Raw genomic sequence first — 14,047 nt, 5'->3', positions numbered from 1 at the left:
TAACAGTACGGTGGTTCCTATGACTCAGCAAAGAAGAAAAGGAAGCAACGAATCCACACAGTCTTCGCGCTCCATAGTCTTCACGCAATGTCTTCTCATGTCATAGTCTTCAATATGAATATCTTCTCATACCACCATTGTCTTCAATGTCTTCATACATTTTTAGGGGTCATCTCCGGTAGGTAAACCGAATCAATGAGGGACACTACCTGCGTTATCCTGCAATTCTCACAAACGCATTAGTCCCTCAACCAACTTTGTCGTCAATACTCCAAAACTAACTAGGGGTGGCACTAGATGCACTTACACCTTGAAGACTTACCAGAGTGATTGTGCGAGGACTAAGTGTCCCTAGTTCAAGGGGAATAAGGTGAAGACGCGGTCTTCTGAGTCGAATCTCAGCCTCCCTAACCAGACGTACAGTTGTCACAGCAACTGGAACTGGTCCAACAAATCCTTGTCCTCTCCAAGCAACTGGTTCTATCATTTACCTCTCTTTACTTACAGTTTGTCTTCGTGAAGTCATTGCCTCCCTGCATGATCTGATTGTCTTCACTGTGTGAACACTGTTGTTGTTTGGCTTCATACTATCTTCCATCCTGATCCTTACTACCTAGCTGCTGGTAGTCTTCGTGCTTTCACTTCATTGCTTACTTGACTATGACTTGTCTAGTGTAGTGTACCTTCCACTGCATATCAATAGGTTCATTACTTCTGTTTGTCTTCAAAGCCCCCGTATCTTGAAGACTTTCATAAAAATCGCCTATTCACCTCCCTCTAGTCGATAACTAGCACTTTCAAATAGGTATTTTGATTTGAAAGCCACAACACCATGACCGGTGGTAAGGAGGCTTGTTACCCGGCCTGGCAGGGGGCAGCAAAAGATCTTGTGAGAAATCATCATTGTAGCTGGCGTCAGGAGTAACTTTAGGAGTAACATAAGGCCCAACTCAGTAAATTTGCTTATATGGCAATGATTTGATGGAGAGAAATGAATTGAGTAACATAACTAGTTACTCGTACTATGAGTAACATCATGCATAGCAAGATAAGATGAGTCTACAAGCCAATAAATGAAGTGTTGCATGACACCACATATGTTACTCCCCACTGTGACTAGTCTGAGCAAAACCGCTGCTGCTGTTGCAGGTCGCGAGTTGTAGTGGCCACTGCTGCTACAACTGACACCCCCGCGCGGGAAGGTGGAACGTGGATGGCGGGGCGAGGGCCGCACGGCGGGCCGAGCATGACGTGGATGGGTGGCTTGTTTTTTTTTTTTTTTTTTTTGCGTTCAGGCCACTCCTATGTGTTGGGTGTAGATGTTCCCAACGACTGTCCGCCCTTCGGACGCCGCCGGCCTCGCGACGGACAAATGTGTTGAAGTTGCTATAAAAGTTGCTCTGAGAGAGGAGTACCGCTCCGCTTTGTATGGGTGCTTCGCGGGCCGCCAAATCGTGGAAGGCTACAATCTCCGACATCCGCGGACTCGATAGAAACAACGAATCTCTCTCCGGGCCGCTTCTCCAGTCGAACCAAAGCCCATCCGACGATCAATCCTCCGACCAAATGCCTCGCACCCCCCCCCCCCCCCCCCTCAAAAAAAAAAAAAACCAAATGCCTCGCAAGGCGAAAGCCGCGGAGCCTACCCGGCGGTCCAAGGGCAAACGAGTTCATCCGACCCAAGCGGCCGCCGCCACCACAGCCGCCGCCGTCATGGAAGCCGCCGACGCGAGCTCCCAGGCATGCGTCTACGACGCCCTCCCGGGTCTTACCCTGGACTTCTCCCCGGAGGAGGACCTCGACGCGCCCGAGCCCCGGTCCTCCTCCTACCCTGCCGCCGCGGAGGAGGACTCGACCGCGACATATGCCGTCTTCCGGAACGAGATTACGGCTGCCGGGGACCCCCTTGTCGACATCCCCGCCGCCGATTTCTTCTCCCTTGACGTCTCGGGGGCCGTCAGGGGCGAGCCGGCCTCCCCGTCGTCGGTGGCGGCGCGGCCTGCCGCGGCGGCGACGCCCTCGAGCTCCCTCGCCCCGACGGAGCAGCCGGCGCAGGGGTCGGAGCGCGCGTGGTTCCGAGGAGGGAGGCGGTTCAGGAGCCCCATGCTGCAGCTACACAAAGGTCTGGACTTATGGTTACTGCTAAGAACTTGCTGCCGTGTGTGATGAGGAAAAAGAACTGATTTTTTGTTTTGACAAGCTAGAACATGGGACATAGCAGTTGCAGTTTGTACAGTAATTGTTTCGTTTTCTGCACACTTTGACAAATGCACATATATTTACATCTAAAACAAGTACAAATGCTAGTCAAAACCAATCGTATAGTGGTCTACATGTGTTTTTGATGGAGAAAATGATAGGAGAAGATTTTGGCAAACAGACATACTGTATTACTTAGTCGATTTAAGGCTCACTGATCACATTTTGTTTGATCTTTGGAAGCTTAATTAGTTTTTATAACATGGGATCATTACAAAGTTAAATTTGGGATCTTTACAAACTTATATGGTTCTACTCCAACATTTGCCCGATGAGATAATAAAGTATTGCCTATCTGTTGCAGAGATTCTCGACTTCTGTGATTTTATCTCACCTTCTGCCGAAGAGCAATCTTCACGAACAGCTGCTGTGCAAGCTGTCTCTGATGTTGTCAAGCATATATGGCCTCATTGCAAGGCATCGTAACATTCTCTCTCTCTCTCTCTCTCTCTCTCTCTCTCTCTCTCCTGTTTATATATTTTTTTACAATGATAGCCACATCATTTTGTTAGTTCTTGACTCCACTTGGCAGGTGGAAGTCTTTGGATCTTTCAGAACAGGGCTCTATCTACCAACAAGTGATATTGATGTAAGAATATTTTCTATCCTACTCTCATGAATTTCAGCACTTAACTTTTTTTCGAGAAAACGCAAAGATCTTTGCGTTTCATTGCATTGAAGAGAAGGGATAGTACAATCCTCCTAGGAGGCTGGGGTTACAGGGGTTGCGCTCTCGATCAGTGAACATCCCAGGATGTGGCGCTTGGTCGCAGAGGAGGCATCTGGGGTGGTGCTGCAGGCCGCGACGGGCTAGCCGTTCTGCTGTCCAGCACCGATCCTGGCTGGCCAGCCAATGGAAGAATCGGACTCTGGGTGGTGCCCAGCTCTTCCATGTCAGCTTCCATGAGGGGCATCTGGTGGATCCATGAAAGGTTGCAGCATAGCAAGACTGCGCCGTGTAAGTGCCGTTGGCTGTCCACCTCCAAAGCATTTGGTCAGGAACATTTGTGAGAGTGATGCGCTGTACGGCCTGCCAAAGCATCAGGTATTGCCCAATTTCATGTATCCTGAGCACTCCCTGGATGTCGCGTGCCCAGGCATTGGCAGTTAGCGCTACCGTTCTCGCTTTGCGCCTCCGTTTGGGTATGCACTGGTAAAGCGCAGGGGCGATCTCGCGGATGGATTGCCCCTGGAGCCAGCGGTCGTCCCAGAACAGGGCCGTCAATCCGTCACCGAGGATCATGGTGGTGGAGGCAAAGAACAACACGCGCTCCTCTGGAGTGAACTGCAAGTCAAGCCCTTGCCATGCGCGGTTGTCGTCCGTGCGAGTGTACCATAGCCATCGCAACCTTAGTGCCAGGCCAGCTCGCTCCAGGTCCCGTATTCCCAAGCCGCCATATTCCAGTGGACAGCAAGCATGGTGCTAGTTGACGTGGCAGTGCCCGCCGTTGGCAGTTGCACGCCCAGCCCATAGGAAGCCCCGTTGTATCTTCTCCAGCTGCCTCAAGGTCTTCTTGGGGGGTGCGAATGCGAGCAGTTGGTGAACCGGGATGGCCTCGAGCACCGCCTTGACCAATGCGAGCCGTCCAGCCTTGTTCATAAGCCATGCCTTCCAAGTTGGGAGCCTGGCTGCCACTGTGTCTACGAGGGGCTGCAGTTGGGCGGCGGTGGGACGGCGCAACGTGAGCGGGATGCCGAGGTAAGTGATGGGCAGGTCGGCCGTCCTGCATCCGACATGGGCGATCGTCGTGGCCGCGTCAGGGTCGCCATGTAGGATGGTGGCCGAGCTCTTGGTGTAGTTCACCCGGAGGCCGCTAGCTTCACCGAAGAGTGTTAGGATGCCCTTGACGGCCTCCATGTCTCCGGGTGTGGCGTGGCAGAAGAGCATCACGTCGTCGGCGTATAAGGAGATGGCCGGAATGGCTCGTCGGGGGTGCAGCTGTTGCAGGATGCCGGACTCATGTGCGCGGTGGATGAGGCGTCCGAGGGTGTCCACAGCGAGCACGAAGAGTTGCGGCGACACGGGGTCGCCCTGTCGCAGTCTGCATCGGTGCCAAATCGGCAGCCCCGGTTCGCCGTTCAGCATGATCCTGGTGCTCGAGGTCGATAACAGTATCGCAAGCCACTCCCGGAACCGAGGCCCAAACCCATACTGGTCTAGCACCTCGAAGAGGAAGGGCCAGGAAAGGGAGTCAAAGGCTCGTGTGAGATCAAGTTTGAGCATGACTCTTGGGGCCCCAAGTTGATGCAGCAGCTTCATGGATTGTGTGACCAGGACAAAATTGTCGTGGAGGCTCCGACCTGGGATGAATGAATTCTGGTTGCAACTGACCAGGTCGCCCAACCTTGGCGCGAGACGTAGCGAGAGCACCTTTGCGAAGATTTTTCCCACGAGGTGTATCAGGCATATCGGACGGTAGTACTTAACTTTCTCTGTCATGTTGTTTGTATTTTGAGAACTTTTGGGGCTATTAACAATTGTATTTGGAAAGTGCAAGTAGTAGTGAACCAGAGTACAGCTGAATTAGCATTTCAGTTGCAAAAATAAAAGTATGCATGTCTCAATCATTTAGTTCCTTTGTCTATGAGCCATCATCAATCATTCTTCTCTCCCCGTGCTCCTCGCCCACACCAGAGGGGTGCCGGAGTTTTTTCCTTTTTGAGAGTATACTGCATGTGCTCCTCCCGCGTGGCGTGGCATGTGACTAGTGTGGCAAACTAACAGGTAAGCGTCAAACCAGTTAACTGTTAGATTTTTCTCTAAACCGACACGACCTGGTTTGAGGTGCAAGATTATTGCCCCTCGACCTCCACCCCCACCCCCACCCCCCTGCCGCGCGTGTGTGGTCCAGAGTGCAACTTATGACACAGTACCTGGTCATCAGTGCAGTTCACTCCAACAAAAATGGTAGAATCTGAGCGTGGTAAGCATTCTGAAAGCAAAATGCTAGAATCTTAAGAAAGATTTTTTCAATTGAAGAAACAAGAAAGGAGAGAATACAATATCATACAGGTGGAGTTCCTACACTGTTTCTGAACTCTACTTGTCTAGGACAACAATACACTGTTTCTCTAGACTAATGCTCACCTAATTGCACTTGTGGAATCATATACTGAAACTGATAAGGCATCTTGTTTTGTTTTATAATAAATAAATTACCGTGATACGTCAGCTTGCTACAAATGATTGCATTGACCACCTTTTTACGTGTGACCACACACAAAACATACTTGTATTAAGAATATCTTCTTTGTCTTTGGAAGTTCAGACATGGTATCTTGTGCTGTTTTATGATAAAAGAAATTACCTGGATATATCAGCTTGTTACAAACGATATGCACTCACTTCCTTTTTTTTACCTGGAAACACATAGAATCCCTTCGTCCTTGGAAGTTCTGAAGTTCATATGTGTTATTTCTGTTGCAGGTTGTAGTATTTGAGACCAGGGCTAAGACTCCTCAAGGCCTATATGCTCTTGCGAAAGCATTATCTCAAAAAGGTGTTGCCAAAAAGATACAGGTTCCAATTCTCACCCTTTCTTTATCTAGCGGTAATAATGTGGTCTCTGGAAGCTTCATTTTCTTATGTTAAAGAACTACCATACTCCGGAGGGTGTCAAATTTCTTTGCCAGGCTTCTTGCTAGTGGCCGTACAGCTTTCAAGTTTTTGAATTTTGATTTCCCAAATGTGAACTTCAGAAATCAAATTGATCCAGTTCTATTTTTATTTTTTTGGAATGCACATAGAATTCTAAGTGTTATCATGGAGGATCTGATGTTTTATGTCATGCAGTACGGGAAGTATTGCATGCAGCTTTTGAATAGCACCATCAAGATTTGCAGCATTCGTAGCTATTATGCATCAACCTGATAAATACTAGGAGATTATCCCAATGGTTCTCTGGTTAATAATAACGCTTGGGTAAGATGTTTGCTGGAATAATGTTTTAAATAGCGGGCTATGGAAAATAGCGGCGGGCCTCCAAATCAGCTATAGCGGGCTATTTGTGAAGGCGACCATTTAGCGGCACCCTACTGAAAAGGCTATAGCGGAGCTATAGCCGGCTATTTAAAACTATGGCTGGAAATCAGGTTGATGACAACACTGAAGTAATGTGGAAGCAAATATGGAATTCCTTCATTTGCTAAGCTCATCATTCAACCAGTAGAGAACAAGGAGGTTGTTAACATGCTTTTGACATGTTGCGGAGAATTGAACTCAATATTTATTTTTTGAACGGGGCTTGATATTTTGAAGTCGTGTATAATTAGTGTGTGCATGCAGGAAAGTGGCTACGGAAGAATACTGTTTGGTCCTACTAGATTTCCTTACCTTTTGGCTTCTGAGAAAATGTGCATGTGAATAGAGTTTGCACAACCTTCTGAGGACACTAACTGCGCATGAGAAACACAAACCGCCTCTTGTTCTATCCCTATATTTGTGCCAGCCAAACTATTGATGATTTTTTCGTCCATTGGAATTTGGCTACTGGAGTTTGAAATTCAAGCTCGAACCGGCTGATTTTACTAAACTATTTGTTGGCCAGGATCCTTAGTACTTGCCAGTATCTGAATCCCGCTTGTAATGATAGCTTCTAAAGCAAGAAAACATGTGGTATTTATTATTTTCCTGATAATGGAAAAAAGCCCAATTGTTCCAATTGAATTACAATATGGGATGATACATGACCCACCTTCCTTCGAAGGTTGTCAAATGCTGTTGGTTGAGTTTGGAAGCTAGCACCGCTCTGTTCTGCAGTTGTCAGTTGGTAATGATGTTAACTTTGTTTCTTGGCAGGTAATAGCAAAGGCACGTGTGCCAATCGTGAAATTCGTGGAAAGAATTAGTGGAATACCTTTTGACATCAGGTTAAATTTTGTTGTCTCATGTTTGTAGGTCTCCCTCCTCCCTCTTACTAAGTTGTGCAAGCGCTTACTGTTATGATCTTCTTTTCCTTTCCCAGCTTTGATATTGATGGTGGACCACAAGCAGCGGACTTCATCAAGGTATCTATTCCAATAAAGGACTGGGCAGTACACTATGGAGGGCACACATACTCTTTTGTAGCTAATCTTTGACGGACATATGATCATATATACTTCTAATCATCTTTGTTGCGGTTATACTGAAGACAAGTACGTTTTCCATTTTGTACCAATAGGATGCCATCAAGAAGATGCCTGCTTTAAGACCTTTGTGTATGATTCTGAAGGTTTTCCTTCATCAAAGAGAGCTCAATGAGGTACACAACTTAAATTGTAATTTCTTCATTCCATAATGAAAACTCGGTTGCTTGGAATTGTTGCGTCGACAGAGATTTTTAATGATTGCTTCACACTGGTCGGTAGGTCTATACTGGTGGGGTTGGATCATATGCTCTTCTCACAATGCTGATCACACATTTACAGGTGAACTGAGTTCTGTTTTATCTGCATATCCTTGCCTCACTTTCTTAGCCTCATGGCACATGTGTTATATACTCGTATTTTTTAGCTAAACTTGCCACCCTTGTGCCTCCATCATCCACAAGTTAGCCTTGTTAGCCAAAAAATGTTTGGCATTGCTTTAGTTATTTGTCTTGTGACATATGCTTTCCTTCAACCCAATAGTTAAAATAAATTATATTAAAACAAATTCTTAAATAAAGTCCTAATGCAGCATCGGTACTAAACCACATCACCTTTAAATTAGTAGCCTTCGTATTAAACTTAATTGTACTTAATAATTCGGTCATAAGTTGCTAAGAGGTGTTTAAAATAAGGATTTTTTTAGAAATGATGTTAGTTATCAAACTCCATGTACTATATTCATGAAGGATATGCAATTCTTTTCATACATATATTTATCATCTAAAAGATGATCCTTTTTGCTAGTTGATCTGGGGAGTGAAAGATATGCTGGGCTATCGACAATCCAAGGAACACAATTTGGGAATTCTTTTGGTAAGCAATACTTTCCTAATGATTCATGGTAACGAGATCTTTTAAACTTTGGTATTTATCTTATGTAAAGTTGCACTTAATAGTCACTGGCTTCTTCATATGCACCAGGATATATACCAGTGCACACATGTGAAATGCCTGTTTTATCTTCTTTTTGCTACTTTTGGATAAACTTGCATCACCTTTGATATGATGGAGAAACATACATTATCTTTGTAATGATGGAGATACAAAACATGGTTGCAACCCTTCATACAAGTTTATGTTTTCTCCATGTCAGATCAAGTTTTTTGACTTTTATGGACGCAAGTTGAACTATACGGATGTTGGAATATCCTGCAACTCTGCAAGAACCTTTTTCTTGAAAAGTGATAAAGAGTAAGACAACTGGTTTTATTTGTATTATTACTCCCACATCAGTACTATCTCTACTGTGATGTCCTGCTGCTGTTCATTGATCCTATTTCTAATCTGTTGTTAAAGCTTTGTGAATCTTGACCGGCCACATCTTATAGCCATTCAAGATCCAATGGTAAGATTGTTGCCCTTGTTCATTTTGTTGAACTTGATAATTCTCAGTAGCAGTGTGTTTACCTATTGAAATTATTTCGTGGCCTAGGTACCAGATAATGATATTGGGAAGAATTCCTTCAACTACTTCAAGGTAACTTTCTAAAGTTCCTATCTGTCTTTGTGCACCTCTTTGTCTAAATGTGATGCTTGAATAATTTGATGCCGCTCATTTATAATTTCATAATGCTGTATGTTCTTATGGATAACAAATTAACAATTGATAAAGTAATCTTATTTTAATTCGCTGATTATTTTACTGGTTCCCACTGGCGCTTTGATTTGGTTTGGTCCTTCCTTGCCTTAGTGTTATTCCAGTTAAGTCGCTGTTTGACATCATCACTCACTGACCAGAATCCTAGCGTTTTCTTCGATGATGAATGGCCCAGAATGGTTATTCAATCTCTGTTTGCAACCTGGGGCCATATCTTTGGGCATAAAATATTATGTGCTTAAATTTGAGTGTTTGCGTCTTTAATATTGGATTAAATATGCTAGGTCTCTCTAGTTTGGTTCTTAATCAACTACCGCAAGCATGCATAAGTAATTCACAGCAAACCTGTCTTGATAACAGTATATGGCACTTTGCCCTTTTCTTGCCAAATCTCCAGTTTGTTCACTTAATAAGTGAAATTTCCATGGATTTGGAACAATTGTAACTAGGCTTTGATGTTTGAAGTGCATTTGCTGAGTCTTTGACATATAAAAAATCTACATGACAACACATATCTGACGAAGGAACTTGATTCATGGTACAGGTGAAATCAGCATTTTTGAAGGCTTATTCTGTGTTAACTGATGGCAAGTTGATTACTAGCTTGGGACCAAACAGGAGCATTCTGGGCACCATTGTCAGACCGGATTCGGTGCTCCTCGACCGTAAAGGCTGGAACACTGATGGTGTGTTGGCTGACATGTTAGCAGAACCCTGGGAACTGTTGCCCCAACCGTTTGACAGTGAGAATGACGCATTGTATAACTGGCACGCGTTAGACGACGATGAACCACTGCCCAGAAACACTCAACCTGCATCCGAGGACACTAGTTCGTCACCACTGGGGAAACGCAAGTCCTCCTCCAAGTCAAAAAAGAAATCACGAAAGAAGGCAAAGGCCGATGCATCAAGCAGTGATGATACCGAAGAGGGGTCCGGAAAGGGAAGAGAGCACGGCCGGGGCAAAGGGTCAGCACATAGTGAAAAGTCGCGTCGCAGTGGGGGAAGCAGCAGAAGAAGGAAAGGGGCGCGAGAGTATGACAGATTTACAAACACGCTCCCACAGTACACGCACATTAGCAGATGGTGAGTTGTGTGCTGCTACTGATAGCATTTGCGGTCCTTTTTTGGAGGTGCCACATAATTTGACAGCAGGAAGAGCATTGTGTGACACCATGGTGGCATGCTAGCAAACATTTAAATTAGCAGCAGCAGTCGGATGCCTGAATGTGTTCTATTTGTTTTATTAGTTTACTATCCAGTCCTTGTAATGCTGATCAAACAAAATTCTCAGTTGTATTTTTTGAATCAGCAGTTTTACCGAGCACCGCACCGTGATCACAAGTTCCAGGTAGTAGTATTTGGTTGTTGTGGTAAAGGCTTCAAACATTTATATAGCATCTACGCTGCCATAGCGAATTGGTCGGTGTCATGTAAAATACTGGAGTCTCTTCTGAACAAACTTGGAATAGCACGCAATATATGCAACTCATAACTTTGCTATGAACGACCAATCTTATTGTCCCGGGACATAAAAGAACGAAATGATAAATCCTAGACGTTTGGATTTTAAGCATGGCAACCCGGATGCTTTTCATGGCAACTTTAGTTCAGGCGAGGTTAGCAAATATGGCAATTTTCTAACAAAAAAATAAACTGGGACAAAGTACCATGTGTTCACAACTAAAGTTGCCACTTTGCATCAACTAAAGTTGTCATCAAAAAACGTTCAGAATGACATGCTTAAATCCGAATGTTCAGGATTTATTGGGGTCCTAAAAGAAACATAATCTTACTAGCAAGTAGTGGTTTGTTCAACATTTTTGTACCTCTAGTTCCGGCCGTTATTTTCCAAAATCACAGTAACAATTGCTTTCTCCAGTTGCATTGTTCGCACACATACTGCTTATTCCGAGGGTGTTAAAAAGAAGGTGCTACATCTGAAACGCAATTATGGTTTACAGAAAGATATACTCCCTCCGTAAACTAATACTATACGATCTTTTAGATCAAGGGAGTAGTTATGAGCTATTGAGAAGTTAATTTTGAGATGCCTAGATACATATATATCTGAGCTCTTTTCTTCTTTACTACTCTACATGCTACAAAAACCCAGATAAATAAATAAAAAATATGGCATGACAAGACTACATAAACTGTGGTAAACCAATATTTAAACAGCTGATAAGATGATGTAAACTCGTCATATATTCATATCGCATAGGCACAGGTTCATCGCCAACTGTCGGTTACAAGCAAGATATGTCCATTAAAAGTGAGGACATACGCCAGCATCATCACTAGACTAATCTATCATTTTTATTTCAGATTGACCCTTCAGCAGAAAAAACAGTAGAAGGATCTGTACCAATCTGCTGGCTAATAAAAAGGAAGCCAGATGAAATACCCGGGTGAGAGCCGACAAGCTTCCAGCTATAGTCATGGAAATAAGTTTTGTGGTAACAATGAAGTACCCAACAACTGCCCATTCTGCGCTATGCAGGCCAGTCTCGCGGGGATGTAACATTGCTACCAGCATTGAGCTTATCAACCATGTTACTGGAGTCCGCAGTCACCACTGGAAGCGTCATACTCCCAACCAGATCATGTGGATACCCTACTACACTGGTCGTTTCAAACATACTTCCATATGGATTCTTATGCAAGATTTGTTGCCCCAAATGATGAAACGCCATAGGAGCTGTTGCCGAATGCTGAGGCAGAACAGCAACAACAGTTGCAGGGCTCTCAGCAGGATTCTTATATGTGGCAGTGTGGGCTCGGCCACTACCCTGAACAGCATATGATGCAACACTGCAGTGGCTGGGCTTGTTTGGTTGAGGTGGGCATGAGGCCTGGCTCTGCGTTTGCAGTTGCTGTGGCTGTTGATGCTGGATATTATGCTCTGCCGTGGGAAGCAAAATTGTGTTGCCTTGGCCATAAAACGAAGGCATGACTTCATGATGCTTCTGCTGGGGTGAAGAGTATGGAGACTGCCCAACCAAACTTCTCGGAAGTGGCTCAGTGGTAGCATTGGCAGGCTTCTGAGAAGAGTATTGAGGATACATGAGCGTGACTTGAGGAGTACTTTGAGCATGAGGAGAAGATGTTTTCTGTTGAACCATCTGTGGTGGGACTTGCTGAACACTGTAGTGCTGCTGTTGCGCGACAGGTGGCTGTGATCGCCATGCCTGTGACTCGTGATGCTGAGCAGGCATTTGTAGCATATGATGCTGCAGTGGAGGGTACATTTCCGTTGGCTGACTAGATTTCTGAGGTAGCTCAACTGCAACCCTGGCTTCAGGGTTCTGGACATGCGGCTGCATAACCTGAACAAAAGACTCGGACGGTTTGTTCTCTGTGCAGTTCACTTGACTTTGGCTTTGCATATAGTACACCGCAGCTTGGCTCGGATGTTGCTGATCATGTTGCGTGCTCAAAGAGACGGGCACTAGTTGCTGCAGAATATAACCGCCGCTACTTTGGTTCGGCATAGCAGGAGACTGCATGGTATTAACTTGGTGAATTGGCACAAAAGAAACCTCAGGGTTGGCGAATTGTGTGCTCTGATCGTTGACATTTTCCCTTGAAGCAAGCATCGACAAGGCAGTGGCTTCATTTGTTCTAGCAGGGAATTCATGCGCTATTTGAAGTTTGGCCAGTTGCTGCGCCGTGTCAGCAGGCTCATGCTTATCCTGAAGCATCTGCACAGCTTTCTGAACCTGGTCAACAGAAGAAAGGATTGTTCAGCTCAGAGACATATTCTTAATGCATCAAAAATGATCCAAATCTCACGAGAACAGTAAGTCTGACTCCACCGTACGTAGTTTAAGAATAGCAGCTTGTGAAAATGTTCCGCTGAAGTAACTCCTTAAGCACCACTACAATCTCAAAGGTGAAATCTGAATAGTGCCTCGACTAACAGAGCCGGGGCACTCGAGACGAGAGCAAGACATTCGGCAGTAATTGGCAGAGCGTGCGTGGATCTGAAGGCGGGGCGGGGCAGAGCACGTACCTGTCTGAGATTCTTGTCGAGGCAGCGGAAGTTGACGGTGCCCTCGCTGTGGTAGTCCATGACGTCGCTGCGCAGCTCCCCGATGGAGCGCTCGAGCTTGTAGCAGTAGAGCTCGAGCTGCGAGAGCCTCCCCCCGATGCCCTCGAGCGAATGCAGCAGTCCCTCGGCCTGCTTCCTCATGCACTCCTCGACGGCCGCCATGACGGCCTCCTTGGGGTAGCCCTCCTGGCCGTACACGTTGACGAACGTCCGCACCAGCTGCCTCTTGTCCTGCGAATCCTGCTTTCCCCGCTCACACACGCATCAACCCCCGCCTCAGAAACCCCCGAGATCGAGGGACCTCGCGTGGTGGTGGTAGTAGGAGGGAGATGGATGACGACAGACAGACAGAGAGATAGGCAGAGAGGACGTACCTCGGCGCGGCGGCGCGTCTGGTCGAAGGAGCAGCGGGCGTCGGGCGGGAGGCCGAAGGCGCCGGAGACGGACGCGGCGGCGGGGCGCGCGGGGGACGACGCCATGGGCGTGCGGGCTGGCTAGGGTTTTGGGTTGGTGCGCGAGCGAGAGAGCCGGGGGGGAGGGGACGGGATGGGAGGGAATCCGAAGCGAAGGAAGGGGCGAGGAAAGAGAGGCGGGCGGGCGAGTGAGAGGAGTAGAAGCAAAGCGGGCAAAGGGAAAAGCAGAGTGAAACAGAGGAGAGGCCAATCAGAGGAGCGGAGGCGAGGCGAGATCGAGGCGTGGGGAGCAATAAAAATGGGGAGGGCGACGGGACGACGGGGACAAGTGGGGAAAGAGGGAGCGTGGGTGGACTTCGGGGCGAGTGAGATCTGGTTCGACTTGGATGTGTGGCCGTGTTCGTTTGTTTACTGACGGCCAGCAGGGAGATCGCCATTGGGATACCTTGCTTGCCTTGCTGGACGATCGTTTTCAGATCAAGACGGGAGACGGTCTGGTTGGTTCGGGTCAGCTTGGGTTTGGTTGGGTTGGGTGCAGTGTCACGCTCAGGTCTCCATCTCGTGAGTCATGTGCGTGATTAAAAAGAAATGTGC

At 46.5% G+C, this 14,047-nt stretch overlaps 2 protein-coding genes across 2 annotated transcripts; one reads left to right on the top strand and one right to left on the bottom strand.

Moving 5' to 3' along the window:
* Positions 1-1,609: 1,609 nt before the first annotated feature.
* Positions 1,610-10,313, top strand: LOC123070604 (terminal nucleotidyltransferase 4B). The gene is made up of 13 exons (XM_044493874.1): positions 1,610-2,122; positions 2,564-2,676; positions 2,792-2,848; positions 5,687-5,779; positions 7,058-7,128; positions 7,224-7,266; positions 7,422-7,502; positions 7,609-7,668; positions 8,134-8,202; positions 8,483-8,580; positions 8,686-8,734; positions 8,822-8,866; positions 9,531-10,313. Exons 1-13 carry the CDS (start codon positions 1,615-1,617, stop codon positions 10,074-10,076), a joined length of 1,833 nt encoding a protein of 610 aa, XP_044349809.1. The 5' UTR covers positions 1,610-1,614; the 3' UTR covers positions 10,077-10,313.
* Positions 10,314-11,176: 863 nt separating this feature from the next.
* Positions 11,177-13,766, bottom strand: LOC123070605 (uncharacterized). Its single transcript, XM_044493876.1, has 3 exons — positions 13,415-13,766; positions 13,002-13,280; positions 11,177-12,708 (listed from the first exon to the last, which is right to left on the bottom strand). Exons 1-3 carry the CDS (start codon positions 13,517-13,519, stop codon positions 11,482-11,484), a joined length of 1,611 nt encoding a protein of 536 aa, XP_044349811.1. The 5' UTR covers positions 13,520-13,766; the 3' UTR covers positions 11,177-11,481.
* Between the last annotated feature and the right edge of the window lie 281 nt (positions 13,767-14,047).

Source organism: Triticum aestivum, chromosome 3B (assembly GCF_018294505.1).
Source record: "Triticum aestivum cultivar Chinese Spring chromosome 3B, IWGSC CS RefSeq v2.1, whole genome shotgun sequence".
Taxonomy (NCBI): domain Eukaryota; kingdom Viridiplantae; phylum Streptophyta; class Magnoliopsida; order Poales; family Poaceae; genus Triticum; species Triticum aestivum.
The sequence above is the reverse complement of the archived record's forward strand: the minus strand, read 5'-3'. Positions and strand labels throughout refer to the sequence as shown.

Bases quoted from the DNA above. Each gene is read 5' to 3' on its own strand.
- LOC123070604 (XM_044493874.1), top strand. From the start codon at position 1,615: ATGCCTCGCAAGGCGAAAGCCGCGGAGCCTACCCGGCGGTCCAAGGGC. The intron at 2,849-5,686 runs GTAAGAATATTT...TTTCTGTTGCAG, and splicing joins TACCAACAAGTGATATTGAT to GTTGTAGTATTTGAGACCAG. The intron at 7,669-8,133 runs GTGAACTGAGTT...CCTTTTTGCTAG, and splicing joins TGCTGATCACACATTTACAG to TTGATCTGGGGAGTGAAAGA.
- LOC123070605 (XM_044493876.1), bottom strand. From the start codon at position 13,519: ATGGCGTCGTCCCCCGCGCGCCCCGCCGCCGCGTCCGTCTCCGGCGCC. The intron at 13,281-13,414 runs GTACGTCCTCTC...CGGGGAAAGCAG, and splicing joins AGACGCGCCGCCGCGCCGAG to GATTCGCAGGACAAGAGGCA. The intron at 12,709-13,001 runs GTACGTGCTCTG...TCTGTTGACCAG, and splicing joins TCGACAAGAATCTCAGACAG to GTTCAGAAAGCTGTGCAGAT.